The sequence below is a fragment of the Schistocerca piceifrons genome, chromosome 9, assembly GCF_021461385.2.
Source record: "Schistocerca piceifrons isolate TAMUIC-IGC-003096 chromosome 9, iqSchPice1.1, whole genome shotgun sequence".
Classification (NCBI taxonomy): Eukaryota; Metazoa; Arthropoda; class Insecta; order Orthoptera; family Acrididae; genus Schistocerca; species Schistocerca piceifrons.
This window is the reverse complement of record NC_060146.1, coordinates 131,539,811-131,550,066: the sequence shown is the minus strand read 5'-3', so window position 1 is coordinate 131,550,066 and position 10,256 is coordinate 131,539,811. Positions and strand designations below refer to the sequence as shown.

At 43.1% G+C, this 10,256-nt stretch overlaps 1 protein-coding gene across 2 annotated transcripts in view; it reads right to left on the bottom strand.

The window, feature by feature from the left end:
* Positions 1 to 983: 983 nt before the first annotated feature.
* The window catches only part of LOC124717086, a 583,165-nt gene continuing 573,892 nt past the window's right edge, over positions 984 to 10,256 (bottom strand). Inside the window, exon 7 of one of the 2 annotated variants that reach the window (XM_047243783.1) lies at positions 984 to 4,446. In XM_047243783.1, coding sequence (XP_047099739.1) covers positions 4,378 to 4,446 — 69 coding nt within the window. In that variant the 3' untranslated portion in view covers positions 984 to 4,377. The remainder of the gene's footprint in view (positions 4,447 to 10,256) is intronic. The other variant, XM_047243784.1, reaches the window with a different exon arrangement.

Sequence of the window (10,256 nt, the reverse complement as noted above, 5' to 3'; positions counted from 1 at the left end):
TCCCTAAATTAGTCGACACAAATGCCGGGATGGTTCCTTTGAAAGGACAACGCCGATTTCCTCCCAAATGTTTGAAACAATGCGAACTTGTGCTCCGTCTCAAATGACCTCGATACTGAAGAGACGTTAAACCCTTTCATCCTTCAGTTTATGTGTGACACAAACTGCAGTGAGCAACAGGGGGGAGTAATTGTATGAATGCAGAACACGTTTTATGTAGGAGTAGCGTAAGGCATGAATAAAGACACATTTTGATACAAAAAGAAAAAAAAACTGTTTCGAATGAGTATGTACATTAGGACGGAAACTGAAAAGAATAGCCCTCTAAATATAACATGTTGTAGAATGGTAACTTTATTTGTGGCAACTGAACATCCTTCAATGAAATGTGGAAGCAAAATACATTTGGTCCAAATCAATATAAAAAAAAACAGGATTGTTGAAAATAAAACACAAGCTGTTCAAGCTTCCAGAGCTACATATTTATGAGGACGCAATCTCGCCTCAAATCCATACCGTTTCATGCTCTTATCGAGGTCAATTTTCTTCATAACTTCTATAGTGTCTCTCCTTCTGCGTCTCCTGCTGAAATGACCTGCATCATTGAAAGCTTGAGATGTTTGTATCGGTGTGTTATTAACGTTTCCTTTCTTTTTTTGCAATCGTTATGTCTCCATGATGAGTGTCAGCATCTTTCTGCCCACGCAGCAATCTCCAGCTCTTGATGTTCTCGCACATAATATCAATTTCTTTGAACAGCAGAGACATAAATTACCATCTGAAATGAGGATATTGACTGGCTTTTGACACCTACAGTTTGTGATGAAAAAACCCTGTTTTCAGTTCTGTTTCATCTACTGGGAAACGTGAATAAATATGTGTGAAAGGATTTAGGAGTAGGAAAAATTTCATTCCCCTGTCGAGAAACGAGTCATTACTGAGTCAGATAGTCCATCTTTCCCAAAGAATTGGCAATGAGAACATAACAAATACAAAATTTTAATTTTTTTCGGTGAATAAATAGATCAGATATGCAGGAATATATCATCCCATGAAAGGAGGAAAAAACAGCGTGGTACATTACACGATGTTAGCTAAATTTGTCAGTCAGACCACTCTAAAAGCACAAACTTAAAGGGAAAGTTAGGCTGTAATATACATATAGTATTTTGTCTTTTTAAAGTGCTCAGATAGTGCCGCGTTGCTTTCCTTTGCATAAGTCTGGCACAGAGTGCATTCAGTTGTTAAGTGCATAGGCTTAGTCTAAGGTTTTGTACAGTATTCAATCAGCACGCAGCCAACTACACAGGCTGGCCCACATGTGTGGAACTAGATTTATAAAACAAAACCAAGTGGATAAATAGAAATTTGTAGTCAAGTAGTGTGCTGACGGAAAGTGGGAAAACCTGAGAAGCTATGTACATGGCGACCATTTTGGAAGTCGCCATCTTGGACACAACTGATAATTATCAGATGGATAGAAGGTCATGTGACACATCAAATGGGTGGACAATTACACGAGGAAAACAATGCTGTCGTTCCTACGTACACATATTTGTTGTTTCTCGTATTATGACTGATGTTCCTTCCTTACACGTGTCGTGAAAACCGATGTCGTTAACACATGCTGAACGCATTGAGAACTTTCTGATTTCGCGAGAGAAGAGTACCTGTGTTATCCCATAGGATTTCAGCCAGCGCATCACAGACAGAACGCCCAATATCCACAGCGTGGTGTTGAAACTTATTGCAAAATTCCTTGAAAGTGGCTCTGTCGCAGGAAAATTGACAAACTGTAGATCAAAAACGGCTACGGATGAAGCATCGTCAGCTGCTGTTTTGGTATTGTCCAGTGAAAGTTCAGCCGAATCTTGCAGGAGTCAGCCATATATCAATAGGGAGAATTTTGGTTCACTTGCTGCGTTTTTGCCACCATTCCTTTTCATATTAATCACAGATTTCATAATAAGAAAAACTATTGACAACTCCAACATGGGCATACGTTGGAATAATGAATCAAGGCCTTCGGATCTGGATTTTTCTGATGAAATACCACAGAGTTTACAGCTATTGACTATTGACATGCTGGATTATCAAGTTCTGTAGGTCTAAAAAAATAAATGCTGATAAGACAAACGCAGTGTGCATAAAAAGTGGAAACCTGTCAACCCAAATTATAATGAAACAGACGATAATCAAATGGAGGCCTATGGTTTCAGAGACTTCTCCAAGTCTCAAACATCTATGATACATGTATGCAGACGGAAGTGATGAATGAAAATTTGTACCAAGACCAGGCATCGAACCCAGGTCTGCTGCTCACTAGGCACATGCACTACGGTACTATGGCACAGTCGCTTTGCATAACTACACAGGCTGCCCTAGAATGCCTCCGCCCTCAGTCCAAATTCACATTCATAGCTTAGTCCACTTGGTATTCCCCCTAAACTCGAGCAGGGTAGCTGAGGCCCTCCAACTGCTTTGGAATAACACCTTAGCATCGAACGAAACGGGGGATCCTGCTTGATTACAGCACTTATGCCTGGGTATCAGGCAGGATCCCCTGTTTCGTTCAGTGGCGAGATGCTGCTCCATTACATCCATGCTACAAATTATCATTCCTCGCTTCAGTCTGCATATATACACGAAAAAGAAGGTACTGACCATTTCCATACCCCAGTAGCCTTATCTGTAACAACGAGAACATAGATGCATGCATTATCAGTAGAAATGGGAGAGCTTCTACAGTCTTCCAATGAATGCGATCCATATAACAATTACACTCTAAGTGTGCCGGCAAAACTACTACTCTATCATTGTACCGATGGCCACATACGAATGTGACATCTGGAAAAATCAGCAATCAGCACACCAGCTCAACGTTTTTGACCGACGAAGCTTGAGGCGAATTTTGCAAATCAGTTATCACGACCACATTTCAAATAATCAAATGATGAGAAGATGTGGTTCACGCAGCCTGCACAAAATCGTTTCTGAAAAAAGGCTGAATCTTGTGAGCACATTCCACTAGAGAAAGATGGAAAAATACCAAGGCCAACACTGTTGTGGAAGCCAACAGGTGGTTACGGGAGTAGAGGAAGCCCTCGTAACACTTGGAAACGAAGTTTTGCAAAGGTTATTGAAATTTGAAGACTTAGTAGCCTATTAGATGATCTAGTTTGCTGGAGGAAATTGGTTGCCCAATATGCTACATACCATTGGGTGAAGTAAGTAAGTCAGTTTAAGTCCATGAGCAATGAGCGAATCAAATAACATCCACCATACAACGTGCTGTACAACACATCGAAAACATTCTGTAAGTAACCTTCATGTGTTACTACTGGCATGTGTCTCGTTCTCTATAAAATGCGACGTAACTCGAGATTGAATAAAGCTACACTCAAATGAAAGACCCTACTATTTTGATATGTGACATGATCCCCCTTCCCTTTGAAAACTACAAGTTGGATCCAAGATGGTGATTTCCAAAATGACCCCCATATTGGCAACATAACCTCGAACGTGCCCTCTCCCCCTCTGCAGAAACATGTCTTGTACTACTTGACTTTAATTTCTATTTATCAACAAATTTTGGTTTTATAAGTGTTGTTCCACATTTGTGGACTACCCTGTATCCCTTCATAGCTGGTTATTTTCTCAGGATACTTAAAGTTCATTAAAATGCATAAAAATTTTCTCTTCATAAACAGTAAACATGACTGCTTGCACATATATGTGTGTGGAAAGTCTTTATAGTACGACTAGGTACATAATACAAACTTATTACACTGTTATAAATTAAGGAGACTGGAATGTAACATCAACAAAACTCTGTGAATACAATGATAAACATCTGTTCCATTCACTGACATTTCCCTCCAATGCAGAGGGATCTGATATGTCATTTTTTTTCCATTCACTTCATCACATTTCAACTGCCCATTTTTGTTGTAAGCTTAACAGGATTATTATTAACAGTAAACACTGAAACTTGACGAGAGATTAGACAGCATAAGTCGTGGTTCAAGACTTATTCGAATGATAAAGCAGAGCAAAGAAGCAGTTCTTTTTCTGTTAATACTATGATGCAACAGTTTGGTCATAATCAGCAAACATAACTGTTCTGAAACATCTCGAAAACCACGAAGCAGCAAGCACCCTGCTCGTTCGGCAGATCTCTGCAGCTTTGGAGAGCCACTTTCTGGCTGGGGAGGTTTCTGCAAACTGCGAGTCTGACCAAAACAGAAGCTAGAGTTCCAGCAGAGACGTGGCAACGTGGTAGCTGCTGCGCCTCCCTTGCAGTTGGTGGGCCACCGACCAATAGCAGGTCACATCTGGAGCCTGCCGACCATTACGCTGGGGACAGCAGGTAGCTCTTTACTCGTCTTCTGAACCGTCAGGAAGCAGTGTTGCCTTATCGCCAGACTGCAGCTCGTTCGACATCTTCTGTGACAAAAAAGGAAAAGAAAAGACAAGAATTAAAAGAGTCATTTGTGAGTACAACCACATTTTTAAGAATAATATTCAGTTTGGATTATCTTAGAGATGATTTTGAGATATTAACACGATAATATTGCCGATATGAATGTGCTGCCTGACTGAAAAGGTGAACCCCCAGAAGATATGGTCGGATATAAATGTAAATTTGTACATGTACACAGCACAAGTGGGTGTGTAAAGAATTACAGTTGCAATTCTGTGTGACAAGTAGGTCAGCCTCCACAATCCATTAGTCTTGGTCATGTTCAGTACTGTTATCAGGACTGGTCGGATATAATGGAATGTGAACAGCGTCATGGAGATGCTGCCGACTATTGTGAAACAGTGTTGACAGCACCCGGAAAAGACTGAAAATGGCCTCATGGTGGTCGAATCGTGTAATTTGCAGATTTTAGGTGCATTCGATTGTGAAAGTGGCCCAGTGGCTGCATCGGACTGTGAGTACCGGCATATTTGTCGTCAAGGTTTTGGTCGTCCATGTTTGACCACCACAGTGGAGGATTGCCACACCGTGCGCCGAGCACATTGTAACCTCTTCACATATACATCTGCCACCTGAGAACAAGCGGTCGGAGAGCAGCAGCAACTGGAATAGGAAATTACCGATCTATGTGCAGACTGCCATGAACATCTCGCTGGAGTGGTACTGGCTGGAAAGCATGGACTACTGACGTACCTTAGACGATCACTGTCCAATATTTTGGAGAGGCACAGCTGTGTTACCCCTGGAGTCATGTCGTGAGTTGTCATAGAGAATAGTCTCAGGCCACAGCTGGAAGTGACTGTGGTAACTCTGACAGAACGGTGGTACGTCACATTACGTCTCGTAGGGCATATTGTGGTATTATTTATCAACAGAACAGTGATAGTTCACATGTGGCATGTGTCTCCATGAAATGTCTGCATAATGTTGAGGTAATCCCAGAAAAATCCCCAGATTTTTGTCTGATAGAACTTGTTTTTCTCCAGCTCAAATGTCGACTCTGCCTCAGTGGGTGGTAGTATCCAGGATATCAAGGGCTAGTTACAATAGTTGTGGGTTGGCTTGTCACAGGAAAAGACAAAACAGCTTTATTACACCCTTCCCAAATGAATCAGTGCATGCATGCATGCCAGGGGATGCAACTTATATTGCTAAGTAGGCTCAATAAGTCGAAGTTTATTGAAAATTTCACTTGATTTTGTTATCACTGAACTTTTAAAGTTTCATTCGTCCTCCCCTTCTGGGTGCTTTGTCTTTTGGTCAGGCAATGTATTTCATCCAAGTACTCATGGGAATTTTTCTTAATTTATTCAGTTATCGATCTTGTGGCAACGGCCTTGCCGCAGTGGCTACACCGGTTCCCGTGAGATCACCGAAGTTAAGCGCTGTTGGGCGTGGCCGGCACGTGGATGGGTGACCATTCGGGCCGCAATGCGCTGTTGCTATTTTTCGGGGTGCACTCAGCCTTGTGATGCCAATTGAGGAGCTACTCGACCGAATAGTAGCAGCTCCGGTCAAAGAAAACCATCATAACGACCAGGAGAGCGATGAGCTGACCACACGACCCTCCTATCTCATCACCCGCTGAGGATGACACGGCGGCCGGATGGTCCCGACGGGCCACTTGTGGCCTGAAGACGGAGCGCTTTTTTTTATCTATCTTGTACATGCTGTTGTTGTCGCCATGGTTTGTGAGACGCCATCATTACATTTAGGGTAAGTCACCTAAAACTTGTACTTTTTATTTTGTAAGCGGTTCAATATACTGGAATGAGGTTTTCGGAAAGCGATTGTTTGCTGAGAGGTACGTAATGTTATTGCAAAGTTACTCACCTCAAATTTTGTATCAGCTGAGATACTGAAGCTTTTTTCTAATTGGAATGATATCCTTTTTTAACGACATTTGAAAGCCCATGATAATACAAGTACTGCAACTATGAAACTTGATAATGCCAGCATTAAAACCTTGTGGAACAGTACCCGCAAAATTAGCTGCACTGATAGACAAGTTGGATGGAATCGGGTATTATGTTGTAAACTCTACCAAGTTCGCACCACTGAATCAGCGCCTGTGGTTTGGTATAAGTGGAACGGTGAGTGGATCTAAGTAGCTTGAACAGAAGCTTCAAGCCACACAAATGGTCGCTAAAGAACTACTGAGTGTGATTTCCCAATGCGTTGCATAATTCCAGCGAGGTACGATCAGCGGAATGCACTTGAGAGTAAGAATATTAAGCTGTGAGCTTCAAATTTGGTAAAGAAATATTTTATGGCTGTTCTTTTTTGAAATACTGCAGGACAGGACATCACTATGTGTTAAAGGGCTAAGGAATTTCCAATCTGTAGAGGCAAACGGGCTATTGTAGTTTGGACATGCTCTGGTATTCCATTAGGAGAGGTCAACACGTCAATCCCGTCGCTGCAGGTAGAGACCCAGGTAACCTGGCATGGGACATATAGCTTGGCATGTGGGCTCCAGCGTTTCTCAACATGGAAAGTTCGCCAAGAATGACTGACGTGGAATAACCACGGATTGACACTTACCAACATTTAATGCATGCACCACAGCATGCGAATTTATTTGGTTAGTAATAAAATAATTTATATTAACACAACATTTTATGAGTCGTTAGACCCTAGACCGCACTGTTACCCCGCGCGGCTTCTTTTTTAGAAATGGAGCTGAGTGTTGTGATACTACTTCATTGGTAGTTTCAATAGCTCGCAATCACAGAGTGTTTAAAATACATGATCTTATCACACCAAATACTAAGGACCAACTGTCAGACATTTTCAGTTGTAAATAAATGACTACCACATAACAGGTAGTGCACTATCATTATAGTAAATTGCTTTTAAGTGCTGCAATTTGCAATACTAAATGTTATTATGAAAGTAACAATAAGTATCTGTCCCGGGGCGATCGATTTTCTAAATGAGATAGTAAACAGTTATGAACAGTAATCATGAAATCTGTTTATGGTAATAAAATACGAATGATGAAGTATGCGAAAGAGTACATCGTAAAGTTAATAAAAAGGCTGGTATGTCTCCACCGAGTTTCGTCTTTCGTCCTTGTAGGTCCACGGTATCGTTAATCAAATGCACCGGGCGTTTCAGTGGGTCCCGCCCCCCATACCTCAGTGGCGGTCCAACATTTGTTACCGTTAGCGCCTGCCGCTCGCAGGTGGGAACCCCAATTCCGCGAGCCGCCGCGTCACAGCGGAAAACGCTTGCCGCTGCCGTTGCCGCGCGCCGCTCTGTAGTGGGAATCGGTCTTTGGTGCCTCTCACATGACCATGTCAGCACTAGGCGGGGTATGCGAATAACTATCGTATACAAAAACCTGAATTATCGAGCCGGCCAGAGTGGCCGAGCGGTTCTAGGCGCTTCAGTCTGGAACCGCGCGACCGCTACGGTCGCGGGTTCGAATCCTGCCTCGGGCATGGATGTGAGTGATGTCCTTAGGTTAGTTAGGTTTAAGTAGTTCTAAGTTCTAGGGGACTGATGACCTCAGATGTTAAGTCCCATAGTGCTCAGAGCCATTTGAACCATTTTTTTCAATTATCGAAACGATTCTGTTCGACAAAGCTCGACGTCCCCTCATACGGCGAGAGGTGAGAACACGTAATGGACATAGGAATTTCTACATCTACATATACGTGGTTACTCTGCTATTCACAATAAAGTGCCTGGAGGAGGGTTAAATGAACCACCTTCAAGCTGTCTCTCTACCGTTCCACTCTCGAACGGTGCGTGGGAAAAACGAGCACTTAAATTATTCTGTGTGAATCCTGATTTCTCTTATTTTGTCGTGACGATCATTTCTCCGTATGTAGGTGGGTGCCAACAGAATGTTTTCGCAATCGGAGAAGAAAACTGGTGATCACTATCTCCCCTATTTCGCGATAGTACAAAACGAGCTGTCCTTCTTTGAACTTTTTCGATGTCATCCCTCAGTCCCACGTGAAGCGGATCCCACATCGTACAGCAATACTCCGGAACAGGGCGGACAAGTCCGGTGTAAACAGTCTCTTTAGCAGACCTTTCTAAGTGTTCTGCCAGTGAATCGCAGTCTTTGGTTCGCTCTACCCACAACATTATCTATATGACCATCCCAATTTACGTTATTTGTAATTGTAGTCCCTAACTATTTAGTTGAATTTACAGCCTTCAGAATTGTGTGATTGAATTATCGCGTAATCGAAATTTAGCGAATTTTTTTTAGTACTCATGCGAACAACTTCACACTTTTCTTTATTCAGGGTGAATTGCCACTTTTCGCGCCATACAGATATGTAAATCATTTTGTAGTACGTTTTGGTCATCTGATGACTTCACAAGACGGTAAACGGCACCGTCATCTCCAAAAAATCTAAGACGGCCACTAAGATTGTCTCCTATATCGTTAATATAGATCAGGAACAACAGAGGGCCTATAGCACTTCCTTGGGGAACGCAGGATATTACTTCTGTTTTAATCGATGTCTTTCCGTCTTTTACTTGCAACTGTGACCTTTCTGACAGGAAATTACGAATCCAGTCGCACAACTGAGGCGATATCCCATAGGCACACAGTTTGGTTAGAAGACTCTTGTGAGGATCAGTGTCGAAAGCCTTCTGGAAATCTAAAAATGTGGAATCAATTTGACATCGCCTGTCGATAGCACTCTTTACATGAGTATAAAGAGCTAGTTGTGTTTCACAAGAACGATATTTTCTGAATCAGTGCTGACTATGTGCCAATAAATCGTTTTCTTCAAGGTAATTCATAATGTTCGAACACAGTCTCTCTCTCTTTCCAAGCATGAATCGCGACTTGCGGGGTCTGCTGTTATGTTTGAACGGACGTGGCACGTTAATTTTAAGGGGTGGCCCGATGCCTTTCGTGTCGCGACCCCCTACCCCGTGGGACGGAATCAGTGTATCCCAGTTGTCTGCATCTAGTGTAAGCCATGGAAGAGTGCGAACGCGTTGCAAATATCTGTGAGTTGTGTAACTGAGGCGGAACGGGTGGACCAGCCCGGTATTCACCTAGCGAGATGTGGAAAACTGCCTAAAAACCACATCCAGGCTGACCGGCACACCGGCTCTCGTCGGTCCGCCGGGCGGATTCGATCCGGGGCGCCTACCCGAGTCCGGGAAGCAGCGCGTTAGCGCTCACGGCTACCCTGGCGAGCAACGTTCGAATACAGTAAATGTTCCAGAACCCACTGCAAATCGACGTTAGTGATATGAACCTGTAATTCACCGGATTACTACTATTACCCTTTTTGGGTATTGCTGCGAACTTGAGCAATTTTCCAGTCTTTAGGTACGGAACATTCTGTGAGCGAGCGGTTGTATTTAATTGCTAAATATAGTCGGCCGTGACCGTTACGGTGGTCCAAGAGTTATGATGTGGGGAGGCATAATGTTGCGTGGTCGTACTAACCTCGAAATCGTTGAACACTCAGGAGTCAACATTATTGCCAACCATATGCGTCTTGTCGGGGAAGCATCCTATCCTGATTTCATTTTAAGGATATCAATGCGCGACCGCATCGAACAGCGTTGGTGGAGGAGGTCTTGGAACGAGAAGATATTCGGCGAATGGACTACCCTGCCCGTCCCCTAACTTAAATCCCATCGAGAACGTTTGGAATGCTGCTGCTGCTGCTTTATCCTCCAGCGTCACCCGAAATCTGTCGGAGAGACAAGGACAGAATGTGGCCGCCACTGTTTTAGTTGCTTCTTCCGCAGGCGGTCGCCGGCATGCTCTCCCCTACCTTTT